This window comes from Rutidosis leptorrhynchoides, chromosome 1, assembly GCF_046630445.1.
Source record: "Rutidosis leptorrhynchoides isolate AG116_Rl617_1_P2 chromosome 1, CSIRO_AGI_Rlap_v1, whole genome shotgun sequence".
NCBI lineage: Eukaryota > Viridiplantae > Streptophyta > Magnoliopsida > Asterales > Asteraceae > Rutidosis > Rutidosis leptorrhynchoides.
Genome location: NC_092333.1, coordinates 175,189,493 through 175,213,167, shown reverse-complemented (window position 1 = coordinate 175,213,167; position 23,675 = coordinate 175,189,493). Strand labels below are relative to the sequence as shown.

Genomic DNA, 23,675 nt, shown 5'->3' with positions numbered 1-23,675 from the left:
TTAACGCGAAATGCGTAATGTTTACATAATTGAGGCGACTTTACTATTTTTCACTGTTTTTACTATTTTAACACGTTTTATATATATTATATTATTATATTTATATTATTATATTACATATATGTGTATATATATATATATATATATATATATATATATATATGTATATCGTCGAACGAGTGAATTAATAATTCACATTCATATCTCTCATTCTCTCTTAGTATACATATTAATATTATTATTATTAATTATTATTATTATTATTAATATTAATCATACTATTATTATTATTAATATTAGTATTATTAGTATTAGTATTTATACATAAAATACTACGACGAGGTCATGAGCGAATTATTTCAAGATGAGTTTTTCGAGTAGGATAGGGCTAAGGAAATTATGGGTTATAACTATGGAGGTTATGGGTATAGTTCGTGGGCATGCTCGTGAGGTCAAACTAGTGTTTATCATCTCCGTTGCGTCTACGTACTTTTCTACAATATTGAATCTCAATATTGATAAGTGAGCACTCATAACTTATCTTTTATATATTAATAGTGTATCCCTGACTAGTGCTCGAGTATCTAGAATTATGCATGCTTGTATGTTTAATATTGTCGTTAGATAGTTTATGATGAATCCTGAATTTAATACATATGCTACTAGAATAAGTTATATGATATGCATGTCGTTGGAAAGCTAGTGAAAAATTAAGAACTTTTCATTTAGATATCGAATGGTTTCGATGAACGGATTAGAAGTTATAGTCAACTGAATTTTAGTATTATTGTTAAAATGATTATTATTACTATCGTCGTTATTATTTTTAATAGAAATATCATTGTTATTATAAAATATCATTATTACTATTATGTTAGTATTATCATTTTATCATAATAACATTTTAGTAAATATAAATATTGTTATTTTTATAGAATAATAATAATAATTATTATTACAAAATAATACAACTTCTACTTATTATTATGATCAATATTATTTTATCAAATAAATAGGGGACACAAAGATATTTTTCACCACGCGTAATATAATTACATTAATGATACTTAACACTATAGTTTTGCGATATTAAGTGAACTTTATAAATTTTACTACTTAAGATATATAAAAGTATATTTTATCATATATAAACTTTAATATAAATTTTTATTAATAAATGACTTTTATTATTTAATATAATAAAATCTAATAAATATATTTAAATATATAAAACGACTATAGTTAAGTTATATAATAAACACGTATAAATTTTGGAAATCATTTTGGGTCAAGTTGACTTTTGTTGACTTTTGCATATTAGTCTCGAGCATTAGGATTGTGGTACACTATGACTTGACCAAATTGTTAGACAAATATTAATCAACATATAAATATATATACTAATATAGGTTCGTGAATCCGAGGCCAACCTTGCACTTGTTCAATGACGACATATGTATTTTTACTACGAAATACAGTATTGTGAGTTTCATTACTCCCTTTTTAAATGCTTTTGCAATATATATTTTTGGGACTGAGAATACATGCGCTGCTTTTATAAATGTTTTATGAAATAGACACAAGTAATCAAAACTACATTCTATAGTTGGATTATCAAATCGAATATCGCCCCTTTTAGCTTGGTAGCCTAAGAATTAGGGAACAGACACCCTAATTGACGCGAATCCTAAAGGTAGATCTACGGGCACTAACACCCCCCATACTGAAAAATGGTATGCTTTAGTACTTCGGGTTTATATTATACAGATGGATTTTTGTTTTGGGGATATTCTATATGCATGATGTTAATGTCGGTTACCAGGTGTTCAATCCATATGAATGAATTTTAAACATTTGCGAGTGTATGATTATTGAATAAATGAAATCTCGTGGTCTATTAAAATTGTGGAAATGATTGATTACATTAAACTAATGAACTCATCAACCTTTTGGTTGACACTTGAAAGCATGTTTATTCTCAGGTACTACCTCCGTCTCATTCCAATAGGGCAGTATTCCATTTTGAGTTGTCCCATTCTGATAGTCCACTTCCATAAATAGAAAGGAAAGAAGATATTTCATTGGTGGATCTGGAGAGAGAAGATATTTCATTGGTGGAGAAATGAAGTTAGTGGGATTTCCTAAAACTGCGTATTTTTTGTCTGTGGACTATTGGAATGAGACGGAGGGAGTATTAAAGAAATCTTTCGCTGTGCATTTGTTCATTTTAGAGATATTACTTGGAGTCATTCATGGCGTATTTCAAAAGACATTACATTCGAGTCGTTGAGTTCATCAAGATTATTATTATGTAAATGACATATTAGGTCATTTATAGTTGGATATTATGAATTGGTATGCATACCTGTCAACTTTCGATGAAATGAAAGTTTGTCTTTTAAAAACGAATGCAATGTTTGTAAAATGTATCATATAGAGGTCAAATACCTCGCAATGTAACCATATGTTATAGTATTCGTCCTTATGGATTAGGACGGGTCGTCTTAGTCGAAGTCGAAGTCCAGACCCACTAATGCATCTAAACAACTATTAGTTAGACACACTAATGCAAGACCTGGTTTGCTAAGACCACCGCTCTGATACCACATGAGACGACCCGTCCTAATCCATAAGGACGAATACAATAACATATGATTACATTACGAGGTATTTGACCTCTAAATGATAAGTTTTACAAACATTGCATTCGTTTTTAAAAGACAAACTTTCATTTCATGGAAAGTTGACAGGCATGTATACCATTTCATAATATATCAAACTATCACTGAATTAATAATAATCTTGATGAACTCAACGACTCGAATGCAACGTCTTTTGAAATATGTCATGAATGACTCCAACTAATTTCTCTAAAATGAGTAAATGTACAGCAGAAGATTTTTTTCATACCTGAGAATAAACATGCTTTAAAGTGTCAACCAAAAGGTTGTGAGTTCATTAGTTTATCGTAATCAATCATTTCCATAATTTTAATAGACCACAAGATTTCATTTTTCCATAAATATACATCTCATATCAGGCATTTCGCAAACTGCATATAGATAAAAATCATTCATATGAATTGAACACCTGGTAATCGACCTTAACTAGATGTATATAAAATATCCCCATCATTCCGGGACAACCTTCGAACATGATAAATTCGAAGTACTAAAGCATCCGGTACTTTGGATGGGGCCCGTTGGGCCCGATAGATCTATCTTTAGGATTCGCGTTAATTAAGGTGTCTGTTCCCTAATTCTTAGATTACCAGACTAAAAGGGGCATATTCGATTTCGATCATTCAACCATATAATGTAGTTTCGATTACTTGTGTCTATTTCGTCAAACATTTATAAAAGCGCATGTATTCTCAGTCCCAAAAATATATATTGCAAAATCATTTAAAAGGGGAGTAAGGAAACTCACGATACGATATTTTGTAGTAAAAATATGCATACGATGGAACTGAACAATGCAGGGTTGGCCTCGGATTCACGAACCTGTATCATTTATATATATATTATTACATATAATCGTAATCAAACAAATTTATATATTATGTCTTAAATTATATATCTTACATATTTAATTTGTATAAATATATTTAAAATAGTTAACATTTATATAGTTTTATATATATATATATATATATATATATATACATAGGATTATTATTATATCAAAAATCATTAATTTGTTATATGTAAATATTTATATAAATAATCCTAATATATATAATTATATGAAATATTATGATAGTTGTAATAAATATACTCTTATATAGGAAATGTTTATTTGTTATAATAATTTTGTTAATATGAAAGTAATAATGATAATAATAATAATAATTGATAAAAATGATAAGTTTTCTAATAATGATAATAATAATAATAATAATAATAATAATAATAATAATAATAAAGATAAGTTTACTACCTTTAAAGAGTGAGTTTCTAAAGAAATTTGCCCAAGTCCGGGCTCGAACACGCGACCTCCCGCTAACCCAAAACAATCCTTAACCGTTCCTCTATTTCTATCTTTCTGAAATATATATCGACCCATATATATATATATATAACCCGTTACCATCATCAACTATCATCATAAACATCTTATATCTCGGATCATTATATTTAAATACCACTCTATCACCTATTTAATTATTATTATCAGTATGGATTATTATCATCATTATCATTGTCTTAAACTATCGATATCATGATCATATTTACTATCATCATTCTTTCTTTAACATAATCATCATCATCAAATCTCCATCATCGTTATCATGAATTATCATCTATCATCATCTCTACTCACGATCATTATCATGCATTTGTTACCATGATAATCACCTTCCCATCGATGTCATCATCATGTCATCCGATGGCAAAAATATAAAATCGAATAAGCCTGCATGCTTTTGAGTCGTTTCCCTCTTCAAACATCCCACTAGTCTACATGGACCAAATGATACGGCCCATTACATTTTCATAAGCTCAACATAGGAAAGTCCTGAAACAATTACCAAGCTCGATCTATAAGTCTTTAAAATACGTTCGTTTGAGAGAAACATAGGTAAAAGGCGACAGTGGCAGACAAATAATAATGGGGTTTGGTGGTGGAATAAAAAGAAAGCCTACTTGCATTGCGTTTTATAACTTAAAACGAGATTCTAAAGAAAAGAAATTCAAACGTCTTTAACAAGTGGAGTTATTTTAATGTGTGAGTGGTTATGATGAATCGAAAGTTAGCAGAGAAAGGTGATACCTGATGATGTTAGAAGATGAGATAGATAGTTCTAATATAACCTATTATGTATGTACATGGTGGTTTGAGTTGAATGAAAGAAAAGAAAAGACAGAAACATGAATGAATGATTGTGGTGGTGATGTTATGTATATATAATATATCTATACATAATATAGATATTTTCACCCGATTCTCAATCTCAATCTCAATAATTATAATAATAAAATAATGACATCTTAAATCATAATATGATGTACAGCAAAATATTCAATTTCTTGTTTGCTTAATAATACCATGTGCATATATACAAACACAGTAATAGTTTATTTATTAAAAATTATAAAGTTGATGGTAACATGTAATAAGAATATAGCAGACGTGATTTTTAGAAATATCCTAACGACAGTTTTTACGGAGTGCTAAATCGTACTCTGTAATTTATCAGTGGTGGGTAAAAGTCTTTCGAAAAGTCTCAAAATTTTAAATTATTTATCTTTATTTATTTCAGCCATTATGGTATAAAATTGGTTATTAACTATTAAATAAAAATTAACTCAGCTGTCCACGCTCGATCCTGGGTAAAATATAAAAAGCTAGTTTTGAAATCTATTAATTAACTTCTAAATATTTTTTTTAATAAGCCTAAAATTTATATAATTCATTTTTGGATCACCGTTTATTTTAAAATCATATAAGTTTGTTTAAATAACCATTTGAATGATAAACGAGTTTTATTATTGTTTCCTAAATAAATTCAAAAAACATTTATTTTGGAATCACATTATATTTACATAAATATATATTACTAACAATTTTATTATTAATTCAAATCATCAAATCATATAATGCTTTATTTAATATCTCTAATTATTATTTATATACATATATATATATATATATATATATATATATATATATATATATATATATATATATACATATTTATTTACAAACAATTGTTCGTGAATCGTCGGGAATAGTTAAGGTCAAATGCATTCATGAAAAATAGTTCCAACATTTTGAGACTCGGTTTAATAGAATTTGCTTATCGTGTCGAAATCATATAAGAATAAAGTTTAAATTTGGTCGGAAATTTCCGGGTCGCCACATACATGATGATACAATTGGATGGTGGGTAGATTCGGGTGCAACTTGTCATGCTTGCAAATATCGTGAATGGTTCAAAACTTTTGTACTGGAAAAGGATGTTTTGCACATGGGTAACGAATCTATTGCTAGTGTTGTTGCTTATGGAAATTTTGTATTGGAGTTTAGCTCCAGAAAAACTACTACTCTTTATAATGTGTTGTATGTACCTAACTTGCGTAAGAATCTTATATTTAGTCCCATGTTGAATAAATGTGGGTATAAACAAGTGTTTGAAAGTGAAAAATACTTATTTTCTAAGTGTGGTGTGTTTGTTGGTTTTGGATATTACAAAAATGGTATGTTCATGCTTAATCTCAAAAATGTTCCTAGGGCTATTAATTCTACTTGCATGATTAGTTCTAGTACATGTAATTTCGGTTTATGGCATGCTCGTTTAGGTCATGTACATTACAAAAGAATGTATGAAATGTCTAAGGATGACTTAATGCCAAGTTTTGATAAACATTTAGATAAATGTAAAACTTGTATGCTAACAAAGATCACTAGACAAACTTTAAGAGAAATAAATCGGAAATCATCATTATTAGAACTAATTCATAGTGATCTATGTGATCTTCATGCTACTCCTTTAATGGGTAACAAGAAGTACATGATTACTTTTATAGATGATTTGTCTAGGTATTGCTATGTGTATCTTTTGCATTCTAAAGATGAAGCTTTAGACAAATTTAAAATCTATAAAATTGAAGTAGAATTGCAACTTGATTGTTCAATTAAAACATTGTGTACCGACCGAGGTGGAGTGTATTATGACCCGGAATATTTCCAATCGATAGGAGTGATTTACCAAACCACGGCTCCCTATTCGTCTCAACAAAATGGTATAGCCGAAAGGAAGAATACGACACTTAAAGAGATGGTTAACTCCATGTTGTCTTATTCCGGTTTGAGTGAGGGATTTTGGGGGGAAGTGATATCGGCTAAAAAGTCACGTTTTTACCCCCGATATTAGCCCCATATATGATAAAGTAATTGATTTTATCATCTAAATAAGTATTTATTTGCTTCATTTGGTTGATTATGTCATTACAAAGGCTATGTTTCAAGAATCACTAAAAACGGATGAAAAACGAGGAAAAACGAGGAAAACCGGCTAAGACGATTAACTTGCATTTAAATAACTTATTATATAATTTTTGGAAAAGTTTATTTACTTAATCTCATGTTGTAGGATATTTAATTACGAACGCGTGGGCATAATAATCGTCAAAAACGGAGCTAAAACGAAGATTCTAGAGCGAAAACGGTGAAAGACAAGTTACGATCCAACAAACGGCTTGCCAAACGGCTTGCAATAAGGAAAAATGGTCTGCCAGCAAACGGGCACCAAAAACAACTTGCCTTGGCAAACGGGCATAAAAAACGGCATTGGCAAATGGCTTGCCAAACGGCCTGCCAAATGGCTTGTCAAACGGCCTGCTATGGGTTTTTCAGCTATTTAATTACAATTTTGCCACCAAGCATTTTCTATAAATGGGGGTTTCATCCCACCATTTTAACACACACCAATTCTTTACTTCTCTCTCAAATATATCTCTATAGTCGCTCTCTAGTGATCTGTAGGAGATTAGTTCTCTCTACTTTCTCTCTCTAGATTCTAGAGAGAGAAAAGTACAAAGATTAAGAAAATAATTATCTCTCTATTGTCGCTATCTAGAGATCAATAGGAGATTAATATGTAGTTAGTAGTAGAATCTATCAAGCATTGTAACGCTATGGATATTATGAACAAATACAAGTGTTATTCTACCGCATTATTCGGTACTATCTATCCTTTCTTTTATTTATTTATTATAATATTCTTGTTTGATGTTTGTGATTTATTAATATTAGAAATGCTTGTTGCCATAATGTGTGAATAATTGTATGATTGTTTGCCATGATTTAATAATGTTAGTTAGAGATGACTATCGTTTCGTACTCGCTTTCTGTCTATGATATTAAACCTCGTAATTATTGTCCTTCCATCAATAAATGTGATTAAAACCTTTTATTAAGTCGACAATTATAAGGTAATTAATTATCTGTGTTTATACATTGGTCAAGGTATGAACCCATCGGAAATACTATAAAGTACATGGGGAATTATCGTAGGACCATATCAAGACATTGGTCAAGAGTACAAGACTCGAGGAAGTACTGTTGCAACAGTAGAGTATAGTGTTGATGTACTATACCACTTGAGCATAGTCAAGGTTATACGCTATGGAACCACTATAAGTCTAGTACATGATAGATAACTAAGGGATTTATTGGATAGATTTAAGTAAGGGCTGGCTTAAATCATAAATGGGAGTTTAATGCACTACAATACAAACTAAGCTTATAAATCTTTAAGGATGACTGAGAACTATCAGAGGTTCTAATTTGTCTACAAACCCTTAGATTTTACCAAACCATTGACATAAAGGAATTCGAAACACAATCATAACCACTCACTTGGGAGATACACTAAGGTGTTAAGAAAGGTTGGATATTATATATATATATATATATATATATATATATATATATATATATATATATATATATATATATATATATATATATATATATATATATATATATATATACTACTTTATTCGTACGCCCAAGGTATGCATTGCATCTAAGATGGGCCGCTTATATCCTTAAACCAGATAAAGCGTCGGGAGTTAAGCACAGTCCATCCGATTAGAATCATGATAGCCTAGTTCCTCGTGACATGCTAATCGAGAAATAAATTAGTAGGCAATCTAGTGTTTACACCAAGGTATATCCATCCAATAATTGTCTCGCAATCATCCCGACACTACGTTATCTTAAATCATGGTGAACCACATCTTCTCTGTCCTTAGTTGTTGCATGCTAGCTAGCTTATTTTAATTATATTGCTTTAATATCTTAATTACAATTATATAAACTATTCTACCCAACTATTGCCTTTACATAATTTGATATTCCAGATAAAGTGGTGTCTAGAATAAACCGGTTGGACTTGGTTGTTGGATTTTCCGAACAGTCGCCAATTTATTAGGATCAAAAGGATCCTGCCTCTCCACACAAGGTGTACCAGGCCACTAGTCTTGGATACTAAATTGTGTACAAACCCAATCTTAATTACAAAATTATCTGAATAGGCTCCGTTTCAAATTCGACCGCTTAAGAAACGACCCTAGGTCATGTTTGCCCTTGCAAACCCATAGGAAGGAATAATAGATTTAGGCCCAGCATATATAAATTAAACAATCAACTTCTTCTGTTGATATCCTGAATTGACGTTTTACGACCTAACGACACCGCATAAATAAACCGTCTGATTCGGGCATATCAGGAAAGAGTTAATTTTTGGCGCCGCTGCCGGGGAGCGGTAGTACGATTTGGAGCATGTTTAGATTAGTTAGTTTTTAAGAGACCCTTTTGACTGAGAATAGCTTTGTCAGAAGTTACTAGTTTACCGTAGTTAGGTTAGATAAAATTAGCTTATTTTAGATTATTTAAAAAGTTTAAAATGGACTTCCTTATTAGTGAACCTTTAAGATGGTTTAACCTACTTAGACCGTTAAGAATTCTTCCGACACATCCTTTCTTCTATCCGGTATCATACATTGTACCCATCCGACGAGATCCACACTTATATGCCGATAGTTCGACGATGGCCGCACGCATCACTCTCACTGACAACACCAAACCTTCGTTATAAGGACGAGGAGGACCAATACTCTATCCAGACGTTAACGGAGCATCTTTTGTGCTTAAGCATAACATCATACAACTCATTCACAACCATTGCCAGTTCCACGACTTACCAGATGACGATCTCAATTCTCACTTAGATAGATTCCTCTCCTTATCCAACTCATATAAGCAAAACGGGGTTGAACAAGATGTAGTTCGTCTGTGTTTGTTCCCCTATTCCTTAACTCTTCATGCAAAAGTCTGGTTCGAGGGGTTAGAACCCAAGTCTATCACCTCATGGGAGGAAATGGCAACAACTTTCTTAATCAAGTACTTTCCCCCATAAAAACAAATCAGACTTAGGAATGATATCGTAAACTTTCAACAAGTATGCGATGAATCACTCTACACTGCATGGGAAAGATTCAAACATTTGCTTCAAAGATGCCCGAACCACCGTCTCGAGAGCTCTGTTCAAATTTTGACCTTCTACGATGGTCTAAATCAGAACAACAAGCCTACTCTTGATGCTCTTTCTCAAGGTAACTTCATGAAATTCACTGCTGACGAGGCCTGGAGATTGATCGAGGAGATGACTATGCACCATCACGATTGGAACACGGAAGAGCACATTTCATCAGCAACACCGCTTTCTGCCTCTGATCCTATCGATAATAAAACCATCCAGTTTCTCTCGGACCAAGTAGAAAACCTCACCAAAGAAGTTGGAGAGCTAAAGAACTCCCGCAACATGTGTCTCAAGTGCAATTATGCCAGAATTGTACTGACCCACATCCGGCCAAGGTATACGAGGCTGAATGTGAGGACTATGTTGTCTACTCTTATAAGGTCCTATCTCATCCACACAACTCACCCATTAAACCCACTACCCCACTAGAGACAAGTCCAGATGATGTCCCACTACGAATCATCAACATGATCACAACAAGACAAGATGCAACTGACTTAGTCATGACTAATCACTTGAGTAGTCTTGAAAATCAAATAAGCTAGCTAAATCAACGTCTTGATTCTCTAGGTTGTCCTAAAATTGACTCAAATGTGGCGCAAAGCCAACCTTCAGTTTCTTCTAAAGAGAATAAACTAACTAATACCCGTTCGGTAGTAGTCATTGAGTCATCACCTAAACCTACTGGGAAAGCACCCATTCCATTCCCCGGCCGTCTCAAGCAAAGACATAACAAGATGAAATCTTTCAAGCTTGACAGTAAATTTTTGGACACTGTGTCTAAAAATCCTTATAGTAAGAAGTATTTTAGAAAACTCCTATCAACCAAGGATAAGGTACCCGAAGTACCCAATATCCCGCTGAACGCGGATTGTTCAGCCATTCTCTTAAATACTCTTCCTGAAAAACTAGGGGATACCGGACGATTTACCCTTCCTTGTTCTATCTACCAATCTGGTACTATCTATTCTCTTGCTAATCTTGGTGTCAACATCAATCTCATGTCCTACTCGCAGTTCCAGAGACTCAAAATTGGAAACCTTAACCCTACCAAAATGAGCATCCAGCTAGCTGACCAATCATAAAGAAGACATGAAAACCGCTATTATCTTAGGATGGCCTTTCATGAATACAGCCAAAGCGATCGTTGACGTTTATTCACGGACTATCACCTTGAGAGCCCGTGAAGAATAGGTCCCTTTCACGATCAACGAGTCTGTATGTCCTTCTGAAGGGAACGCTGAAGTAAATACCATCTCCACTAGGAAGGTCACCTTCTATTTCGAGAATGAAGATAAGAAGATAGAAGTTGAAGACAAGAAGAATAACCACTCCACACCAACCCAATCTTCACTCCCACCTTATATTGATCTTTTAATGACTAGAGAGGACTTCATTCTAGAAGAACTCTCTGAACCAATTATACTTGAAATTCCCTACCAAAGTGATGAGGAGGTGGATGAAGAAATTGAAATGGAAAGCCCGGATGAGAAGAAAGAGATGGAGGATTCTAGCACCGAATTAGTTGTTAATATTGCTACCATATTGGAGACGTCAATGGACATCGTCCCACCTCCATCCCTAGAGTACAACATTACGACCAACCAAAAGTCAGGTTTTGCGTCAGGGCTACCCTATAAACCATCACTCAAATACATGATGACATACACATCATGAAGTGATGAGGACCCGTTTGACCAACCCGCACAAATCAAGGAGATAAAAGAAGATGATAGCTTTGCTATACCACAAGTTAAACAAAGCATTCATTTCAAACCACCTTCTCCTTTCATTGGACATACCTTATTATATGTCTGCTTCAATCTCATTGGTATGTTCCAATATTACCTCTTGTGTCTACTGATGGATGCAAGGGAGCCACCTAGATTTCCTAGAGAAATAAGGCTAGAGTCAGGCTCGTGACTCAAACAAAAACAAGCGCTTCTTGGGAGGCAACCAGTGTGTTTATTTTCCTTTAGTAGTAGTTAGATTAGGATAATTAGGTTAATTGAATAAGTGAAAAGTAAAACTTAAAATAAAATTTTCAACATTTCTTAGGACGAATTCACTTCTCCTACTTGTCTTGAGCTTAAATGCATTATTTGCTATATTATTTCAAAAGTCTTAAAATTAAAGGCAGTCAACACTTTAAGTGTGGGATTAAGATTTTTAGTCATACACTGTTTTGTTGAATTTTCAAAAAACCTAATTTTTGAAACCCTCAAGTTTTCAAATAACTTTTTCATCAAAACACAAATCAGTGAGTCTATGGCCTAAAACTTAACCACCTGTCTAGATTTGATCTTTTCCATTTTTACAAGTAATAGACAGTTATTGATGCTTGTGGTGGAGACTCTTTGAATAATGATGAAACGACAAGGAAACTCGTTGATTATTTCATTTCAAATATTAGTGGATGGTGTATGGAGGATGAGAATGCCCTAATGAGCTCGAATATACTTCAAGAAGACCTATTCAAATCCAGCAGAAGATGGTTCTGACTCAGTCTACCTTCAGATCCTCAGTTCACAGCCGCACCCAAGGGGAGTAATTCATTTCTTTCTCTTCGTTTATTTTGCTTCGTTATATCCTTAAACTATGCCTTATCCTAAGCTTATCACTAAGTGTGGGATTCCAACCCAATATTGAGCTTAGATACATTTTTCGACATGTTTAAACTCTAAGTGTGGGATTTTAGCTCCCTAAAATCTAAGAATGAATATTAGGGACAATTTTCCTCCAAGTGTGGGATATGGGATGCTCGAAAAATGTTCTTAACTTAAAATTTTACTAAGTTTTTCGAGTATACCTACCATTTAGATTCTTTGTCCTCAACGTAAGTTTTTCAAATTTTTTAGCTAAATGATACTTTCTGAAAAAGTACATTCGAAAATCAATCATGTTTGTTCTAAAAATAAGACAAATGAGAACATAAATCTTCTTAAGGATGAACCAATTCTCTAAAAGAGCATTGCATGACTAGGCATTATCGACCCAATATAATTGTTGTGAGGCACCCCAAAAATGATCCAATAAGCATTCATTTTTAATGCTTCACTACTTTTCCGTTGAGAGTGCCGATGTTAGCATTTAGAGTTAGAACTTGACCTTGACATACATTACGAGGCCAATGGTTAGTAAGCGCCATACATGGTGTAGGTGCGATACCCCTTCCGAAATCATTCTGAATAGAGAAGACAAAAATCATCCATTTTCGTTTCCACTCCACGCATTTAAACCGACCAACTCACGCCAAAGAGTTGATGAATCAGAAAATATACTCACCCCCAAATTCACTATCAAATACGTTACCCTTTCCACCCTCTTTTCTTTCTCATTTCCAAAATCTAGAAATTCAAAGAGATAGATCGACCAAGTTTACTTCAAACACTTGTCTGAAAATTCTGAAATTCCAGATTATTTTTGATAGGTCATAAAAGACCTATTTCTGGTGAAATACCTTTCTCTCTGGGCACAAGAAGAAATAAACAAAGTTATGAAGATGGGATAAGAAAAAATGTTGAGCAAAGTCTCAAAAATAAAGAAGAGAAAAGTCTTCGAATAAAAGCATATATCCCCAATAAAATGAAGATTGTGACCCAGAAGGATTGCAGAAAAGAAGCAAAGTCTTCGCTGAAAATCAGCACCCTCTAAAGGAACTCTTCAACAAAAATAGAGTACCATCTTTCTTAGAAAAAGTATATCCTCATGAAATCAAAATATATCGAATCTCTCTAAATTTCAATGATTCGAAAATCACCTTTTTCGCCATATCAAAACCTTCGCTTTTCTCCGCAAACTAGCGTTTAAGCCCGCTCTTCCTCTTGAAAGAATGATTAGGGAGAAGATCAGTGCCGTCCTTATCTAACCGGTGGAGATTTGATTCTTGGTCAAGCCTATGACAATACTTGACAACATGACTGGCTATGAGCGAATTCACTTCATAGATTGATAGGAAACCCCAAACACTTGAGTGATTTGAGTGACCCGTGTAAGGAAGCCAATGTCATGTAACCTCCCCTCATGCTTGCAGAGATAGTTTCTACCCCTTTTAGAAGACGGTTTGTCTGATTTTACTCTTATAATAAATAACAAGCCACTTGAATAATAGAACGGAAACCTTAAAAGTATCCTTGAACTCAAAATAAAAAAGAGGTTTGCTTGAGGACAAGCAAAGTCTAAGTGTGGGATATTTGATATCGGCTAAAAAGCCACGTTTTACCCCCGATATTAGCCCCATTTATGATAAAGTAATTGACTTTATCATCTAAATAAGAATTTATTTACTTCATTTGGTAGATTATGTCATTACAAAGGCTATGTTTCAAGAATCACTAAAAACGGATGAAAAACGAGCAAAACCGGCTAAGACGATTAGCTTGCGTTTAAATAACTTATTTTATAATTTTTGGAAAAGTTTATTTACTTAATCTCATGTTGTAGGATATTTAATTACGAACGCGTGGGCGCAAGAATCGTCAAAAACAGAGTTAAAACGAAGATTCTAGAGCGAAAACGGTGAAAGACAAGTTACGATCTAGCAAAAGGCTTGCCAAACTGCTTACCATAAGGAAATGGTCTGCCAGCAAACGGGCACCAAAAACGGCTTGCCATGGTAAATGGGCATCGAAAACGGCTTTGGCAAACGGCTTGCCAAACGGCCTGCTAAACGGCCTGCCAAACGGCCTGCCAGGGGTTTTTCAGCAATTTAATTACAATTTTGCCACCAAGCATTTCCTATAAATGGGGGTTTCATCCCACCATTTCAACACACACCAATTCTTCACTTCTCTCTCAAATATCTCTCTATAGTCGCTCTCTAGTGATCTATAGAAGATTAGTTCTCTCTCTACTTTCTCTCTCTAAATTTTAGAGAGAGAAAAGTACAGAGATTAGGAAAATAATTATCTCTCTATTATCGCTCTCTAGTGATCAATAGGAGATTAGTATGTAGTTAGTAGTAAAAGCTATCAAGCATTGTAACGCTATGGATATTATGAAGAAATACAAGTGTTATTCTGCCGCATTATTCGGTACTATCTATCCTTTCTTTTATTAATTTATTATAATATTCTTGTTTGATATTTGTGATTTATTAATATTAGAAATGCTTGTTGCCATAATGTGTGAATAATTGTTTGATTGTTTATATATATGTATATGTATATGTATATGTATATGTATATATATATATATATATATATATATACACATATATATATGGCTATGCTGCTTTATTCGTGCGCCCAAGGAATGTATTGCATCCAAGATGTGCCGCTTATATCCTTAAACTAGATAAAGCGTCTGGAGTTGAGCATAGTCCATCCGATCAGAATCACGATAGCCTAGTTCCTCGTGACATGCTAATCGAGAAATCAATTAGTAGGGAATCTAGTATTTACACCAAGGTATATCCATCCAATAAGTGTCTCGCAATCATCCTGACACCACGTTATCTTAAATCATGGTGAACCACGTCTTCTCTGTCCTTAGTTGTTGCATGCTAGCTAGCTTATTTTAATTATATTGCTTTAATATCATAATTACAATTATATAAACTATTGAACCCAACTATTGTCTTTACATAATTTGATATTCTGGATAAAGTGGTGTCGAGAATAAACCGGTTGGACTTGTTTATTGGATTTTTCGAACAGTCATCAATTTATTGGGACCAAAAGGATCCTGTCTCTCCACAAAAGGTGTACCTGGCCACTAGTCTTGGATACTAAATTGTGTACAAACCCAATCTTAATTACTAAATTATCTGAACAAGCTCTGTTTCAAATTCGACCGCTCAAGGAACGACCCTAGGTCATATTTGCCCTTGCAAACCCATAGGAAGGAATACTAGATTTAGGCCTAGCATATATAAATTAAACAATCAACTTCTTCTGTTGATATCTTGAATTGACGTTTTGCACCAAACAACACCGCATAAATAAACCGTCCCATTCGGGCATATTAGGAAGCCATGCTAACGGCTTGTTACATTTTGAATAGGGTTCTCAACAAGAATGGGAAGAAGACTCCATATGCACTTTGGTTCAACAAACGTCTAAACTTGCATTATTTGCGAGTTTGGGGATGTAGGGCGGTCGTGAGACTTCCGGAACCCAAAAGGAAAATGTTGGAAGAAAAGGCTATTGATTGCATTTTTATTGGATATGTCGAGCATTCCAAGGCATATAGATTCTTTGTCATTGAGCCAAATGATGCTATTTCGGTTAATACCGTGATTGAATCTAGAGATGCAATATTTGATGAGTCTAGGTTCACATCAATACCTAAACCAAAGGATATGGCACCTATTACAAGTACCTCCCAAGGTACCTAATTGGAAGAAATTTCAAATGAGACTCATGAGCCACGTAGAGAGAGTAGGAAAAGAACTCCTAAATCATATGGTGAAGATTTTCAACTATTCTTGGTTGAAGTAACTAGAGATAGTGTTATCTCTCAACTTCATTATTGTTACTAATGATACGCATAATAATCCGTCTCAAAAACAGGCAAGCGTCTCGGTAAAAATCCTACCCGGTACTACGCGTCCCGGGACGCGTACTTCTTTTCTCGAGATCCATCTGACGTCATCTCGAGAATTTTAGCACGCCGGGCAAATGGCAAGACCGAGAACCCGGATGACATACACACAACCGGCACCATACAGCCGGTCATGACAATCATAATCAAGCGTTATGAAGCCAGTCATCATAATCATAACCGTGAAGAAACACTTCCCAAGTGTTCGGTGAAGACCCATCTGAAAGGACCCGTCCTAATCCATCCGGACGAAGTCCATATCGATTATAAACGATTCACAACAGTTGATTACATCGCGAGGTACTTGACCTCTATATGATACATTTTACAAACATTGCATTCGTTTTTGAAAAGACAATCTTTCATTACACCGAAAGTTGACGGCATGCATACCATTTCATAATATATCTAACTATAATTGATTTAATAATAATCTTGATGAACTCAACGACTTGAATGCAACGTCTTTTGAAATATGTCATGAATGACTTCAAGTAATATATCAAAGATGAACAAATGCACAGCGGAAGATTTCTTTCGTACCTGAGAATAAACATGCTTTAAAGTGTCAACCAAAAGGTTGGTGAGTTCATTAGTTTAACATAAATAATCATTTGATAATTTTAATAGACTACAAGATTTCATATTTCAATTTCTCATAAACATACGTCCCATGCATAGAGACAAAAATATCATTCATATGGATTGAACACCTGGTAACCGACATTCACAATATGCATATAAGAATATCCCCATCATTCCGGGATCCTCCTTCGGACATGATATAAATTTCGAAGTACTAAAGCATCCGGTACTTTGGATGGGGCTTGTTGGGCCCGATAGATCTATCTTTAGAGTTCGCGTCAATTAGGGTGTCTGTTCCCTAATTCTTAGATTACCAGACTTAATAAAAAGGGGCATACTCAGTTTCGATCATTCAACCATATAATGTAGTTTCAATTACTTGTGTCTATTTCGTAAAACAGTTATAAAAACAGCGCATGTATTCTCAGTCCCAAATATATATATTGCAAAAGCATTTAAAAAGGGATTAATGAAACTCACCCAATGTATTTTGTAGTAAAAATACACATGACGACATTGAACAATGCATGGTCGGCCTCGGACTCACGAACCTATATCAATTGTATATGTTAAAACCTATAATGAACATATAATGGTATTCAACCCAATTAATATACAATATATTACTTATTTAAATAGCAATGTATTTATTATTCCAAATGTTATATATATCTATATGTTATGAAAATAGTAAACTAGATATACTTATGATATATGTAATAAATAATTCTATTGTTATATAAATATCTTTTATTTGTAAAAATAATAATTATAACAGTACTAAAATAATGATAATGATAATAATATAGTTGTTATAATAATAATAATAATGATACTAATAATAATAATGTTAAAATTAATAATCTTAGTGTAAAAAAATAATAATTTTATTAACTTCTACCTAATACTTTTAAATTCTAATAATAATAATAATTTAAAAAAAAATTAATGCTACCTTATAAGAAAAAGCTTCCCAAAAAAAAATGTCACTGCCCAGTCTTGAACCTGCGACCTCTCGCTCAACAAACACACGCTCAACCACTGCTCCGCTTATAACTATTTGGTAATACCCCGCGTTTTTATTTATTTAATATATATAAAACCATTATCATTTTTCTTTAACATTTATCATCATCCTCATGTAATTAGTCTAATTGTGAACCAGCTAGTTCTCGGCACATGAGTTCAAGAAACAGGACGGCCCAAAAAAAAAATAGCTTTCTTTAAATAACACAAGCCCAATCCATAAGATAAGATAAGCCCAACGTTTAACAAAATTAAGTTTTAAGAAAGAAAAGGAAGTCGTTGGTGGTGGTTATGATTTAAACAGAAAAAATTACGTAGCAGTCATCATCATCTTTATTAACAATCTCGTTCACCATAGAATCATCATAATCATGATTGTCTTCATCGTAAAATATTACCACTATTCATCGTTATTTTCACAACATCGTCATGTGAATCATCAATTTTTTTTTTTTTTTGCTTTGATCATAGGTTGCGAGAGAAACAGAAACAAGGAACCAACAGTGTAGCAACATCAAGTTGAATACAGTCGATGATGGTGGCGGTTCTAGGCGGCAACAAATGGTGGTTTGAATCTACGGCTAAAATAGAAAAAGAAGTCGCGGGTTTGGAGTGGTGTTCGAACGGGAAGACAGTAGAAACCTTCAATCGAAACAAAAACATTAAACAAGAACAACAAAACAGCGGGTTCATATTACAGGTTGCTGTGATAGTTTTAGTGGTAGTTCGCGAAGTCTAGACAGAAATAAAACCTACGCAGCAGTTAAGTGGTGTTCCAGTGGCATTCTTAGCTAGTGCAGGAAATCAAAATTTATAGGGATGGCTGCAGTAGTTATACGATTATGATCGTGGTGATTCTTGGCGTTTGGCAGTGGTGATAGAAAATAGAAAAATAAAATGAAGGTTGTGGGTTTTAAGGAAAGGTGATGGGTTACGAATAGAAGGGAGAGATGGTGAAGTGTGGTGTTTTGATTTTGGTTTCAAGTTGAAAGTGATGGTGGCTTGGGGTGGTGGTTCACAGCGGTTGGTGGTGAGGGTGTGGAGTAGGGTTGTACAAGAAACAATAAAAAGAAATCTAGTGAAGGTTGTTGGGTTTCGTATAGCATTTCAAACATGAAAAGGTGATAGTGGCGGATCATGGTGATGGTGTAGGTGATTCGTGATGGTTGCTGAATGGTTTGAAGACAAGGTAGGTTGGGTTTCGATGGTAGCCATGGTTCTTGGTGATCGAACAAATATAATAGTTTTGACGAGAAAAAAAAAACATAAATAAGAAAAATATTAATGAGTGTTGGAAAGTGGTGTGTTTGTGATGATCTCCATAAGTGTTTGTATATGATATATATATATATATATATATATATATATATATATATATATATATATATATATATATATATATATATATATATATATATATATATATATAGGATACTTGATAATTGATAGAAGGTAGTGATGGGCATGATACACATATGTGCAGAGATAAAGTGACAGTTTACTTTATCAAATAGTAAATTACTCAAATATCTAAGATTTAGAAAAGAAAGAAAAAGACAGCCATAATCATATTCCATTCACGTGAATTTTATTTGTTTGTATACTACCGACAGTTTTTACGGACTGTGTATCGGGCGAAATTAGTAGCGGATAAAAGTGTTCAGAAAAATCCCAAATTTTTAAATTAAATTCCTTTATTTATTTCAGTCATTATGGTATAAAATTCGATCCTTAATTTGTTAAATAAAAATTACATCAACTGTCCCTCTCATTTATGGGTGAAATATAAAAAGTGTTAAAATTAAATAACTAGATCCTAAATACATTTTTAGTAAGCCTAAAATTTATAGAACTCATTTTCGGATCACCGTTTATTTTAAATCACATAAGTTTGATTTAAGTTTCTCTAATTAATAATCGAAGCGTCTAACGAGTATTACAATCATTTTTAATATACTTTATTTATATATATAGATATATTTTTAATAATAATCATTATAATATCCTATTTTTATCTTATTAATTTTTAATAACAACAACATATAATACATCAAATTATATTTCGAATTATTAGTTATATATACATACACACATATCTATTTACAATTAATTGTTCGTGAATCGTCGAGAGCAGTCGAAGGTCAAATAAATATATGAAACAGTTCAAAAATTTTGAGACACAACCTAACAGACTTTGCTTATCGTGTCAAAGATATTAAATCGTATCGAGAGTTTGGTTCAAAATTAGTCGAAATTTTCCGGGTCACTACACCATCCGGCTAGACTGAGAGCACCGTGATGCCTTAACTGGAATCAACTTGCCGTCAGTACCATCATGGCATTCCAACTCGACATGAAGATATTCTCCCGGGACAAGGACGTTGTCTCGGAGAAGGTGCACTATCCTGGAAAAGACGCTCTGTCCCGGAATGATCACCTGATAACAGAACGAGCATGCAAGCAAGTTGCATTCCTCGTCAGCCCGTAAATCTAGGGAAGTTCGTTAGGATCTGTTATTCCCCAGGAAAAGGACAGGTGCCACGTCACCCCTCGGGATTGACCAAGTTTGTTACAACCATGAAAGGGACATGCGCTACATCACCATTCCCTCCTAAACATCTATAAATACATAAACAAGATCTTTCATTCGCACAACACTGGATGCATTAATGTTACTCTGCCCAAATCAATCTTGGTAACATCACTCCAGTCGTTAAACCAATTCCGGCCGATACTCCGATCATCGTTGGAATTAATCCTCACTTTTAGATATTAGCTTATTCGATCCCGATCGAATAAGGCTAATTCAATCGATTGTTTTACGCCCTTGGAATCCAGATTCCAAATCGGGGTTTGAACAATTATTGGAGTTAAAACATTCGACTTACTCTTTTTCCCAAATTAAGCACTCAAACCTGAAATCTAATCACGTGTAACGATTTTGGTTTGATCAGATGGCGCCACCTAAAGGTACGAACAACATAGTGAAACCGGGCAGCGAAACAACAAGCAAGAAAGGAACAAACGATGACGCTCAACCACCTCTAAACAAAGGAAACTCACCACTGGTGGAACCACCTCAACCACAAAAGTAATTAATTGCTCACATTCACTCCGGTGACGCGTCGGGAGACGATATGAATATCTCCGACGACGATGAGGATACACACGAGGGATCACCGCTCGGTGGAGATAGGTTGAAGCTCGGAACTCTTGGTCTTAAAACTGGTGGTTTAAGCAGCATATGATCCTCTCACAACGACATCGACATGATCACCAAAATGATCTCAGTCGACATAGAGAAATAAGTAATCGAAAAGCTAAAGTCCACGCTGAACGATAACAGTCTAGTAGAGCAGCAACAATCGCAAACTCTAGACATTCTGAAAACTAGCCCAATGTTAAACATCGGTGCGGCAAGCGAGGGTGTCACCAAGGCTGCCACAAATGCATGGTTGACCGAGCTCCTTGTGCAGGCAGCGCTGCCGGCATACAAACACTCCCTGTCGCAACCTTCCGTCCAGGGAACCGTACTTGAGAATCTGTTCCCCCTAATCACCGGTAACAAAGCAAAGCGACCGGTTGAGATGTCGACAACTAGCCAAAAGCTCTGCGAACGGATCGCCGGCTGTACACTCCCTGCTAACATCGTCATACCGGTCACTTTGGGGGTGTACAATGGCACCACCGACCCAGATGATTTCCTGCAAATCTTCGAGGGCGCCATGAAAACCCAACATTTGAGCGATGAGGTAGCGTGCCATGTCTTTCCGACCGTCCTACAGTCGGCTTCCAGGGAATGGTTGGCAAAATTACCACCTAATGGAATCACGTGCTTCGCAGACTTGCGGGAAAAGTTCCTCATGCAATATCAAAACCTCCACTGACACACGTATACGCACCTGTATGCTCACGAAATACTAATGTACCGGGGAGAGAAAATTGAAAGCTTCATTACAAGGTATATGCTGGAGTGTCAAAAAATACCAGGACTCTCAGCAGCACAGCAGATTTTCAGATTCATAACATGCCTGGATAAAGATGCACACATGTCACTCGTCTCTGAACTCCGGTAGAACATCCCGAATACATTTGTAGATGCTGTGACGGTAGCGAGGTAGTACCAACACTCTGGAAGGGAAAGACAAGCCGGGTATCACTGAGACGAAAAGAAAAGAGAAGAGGAAAGAAGAAGCGGCAGCAGGCACCGTCACGACAGCAGCATGCGCAGCGAAAGCAATCACAAAGGCCACAACAGTCACGGCAAGAGTCATGACAGCCATAGGCATGACAAGAGCGGCCGAAAGCCGTATGATAAATGGTCTCTAATTGACAGTGATGTGCGTTGAGGTGTATACAAAATAGTAGTAATTTTTACAAGGAAATACTATTAAATATGATACAATTTTACACAAGATATTTATTTATTTATAGAATGGATATACCTAAACCTTGCTACAACACTTATAGGCAGTGTACCTAATCGTACAGTAGTGTAGTTTTTAGTAAGTCCGGTTCGTTCCATAGGGATCTAATAAACTAGTTCAACGGTATATTAGTTTTAACTTATAATTGTAAAAATACAAATATATATATAAGTATTATTATTATTATTATAAAAGGGTTTTTTACCGTTTAATGACCGGGTTGTCTATTTTAAAACTTTAGTTGCAGTTAAAACCTAATGTAAAATATTAAAAATAAAAATAACTTAATTTAAAGCGGAAATTAAATAACGATAATGAAATTGCGATAAAATAAAATGACAATAAATAAAGTGCGATAATTAAAAAGTACGATAATTAAAAGTGCAATTAAATACAATGAAAGTAAATAAAAGTGCGATAATTAAAAGTGCAATTAAATATGAAATATATAATTATGCTTATTTAAACTTCCGTAATCATGATGTTTGACGTGTTAATTTTAGTTTATTCCCATGGATTAATTGTCCTTTGTCCTAGATTATTTAATATGTCCATACGTATTTTTCCATAATAGTCCATCAGTCATAATCATAAAGTGCGGAAGTCTTCGTCAAATTATTCTTATTCCCGAAGTCAAATATTCCAACTAATTGGGGATTCGAATTATAACAAGGTCTTAATACTTTGTTTAATGAATACACCAGGTTATCGACTGCATGTAATCCAAGGTTTTATTACTTTGTTAACAATTACACCAATTACCCTTGAATGTAATCCACCCCTGTTTCAACAAGTCTATTAACTATTAATCCAGTTCCGTGTCCGGTAAAATGAACAATTATTGGTATTTATAGATATCCCGCCCACCGTACCCAGTCAAGCGTATGTGGTTATATATAAATACGTCAAATTATAAGTCTATATATTAAATCAACGAGGTATCATTTTTTTAATATAAAGCCCATTAATAGCCCATAGTCTAATTTCCACAAGTGTCGTTCTTTTATCCAAACCCCAATTATGGTACAAAGCCCAATTACACC

At 34.1% G+C, this 23,675-nt stretch overlaps 1 protein-coding gene and 1 non-coding gene across 2 annotated transcripts in view; both read right to left on the bottom strand.

Moving 5' to 3' along the window:
- Positions 1-9,937: 9,937 nt before the first annotated feature.
- On the bottom strand, positions 9,938-10,044 carry LOC139887194 (small nucleolar RNA R71). Its single transcript, XR_011773034.1, has one exon. It is a non-coding gene; the product is annotated as a small nucleolar RNA R71 (small nucleolar RNA).
- Positions 10,045-22,257: 12,213 nt separating this feature from the next.
- Positions 22,258-23,675, bottom strand: part of LOC139891921 (uncharacterized) — a 51,510-nt gene continuing 50,092 nt past the window's right edge. The window contains exon 3 of the mRNA XM_071874953.1: positions 22,258-22,530. Coding sequence (XP_071731054.1) covers positions 22,258-22,530 — 273 coding nt within the window. The remainder of the gene's footprint in view (positions 22,531-23,675) is intronic.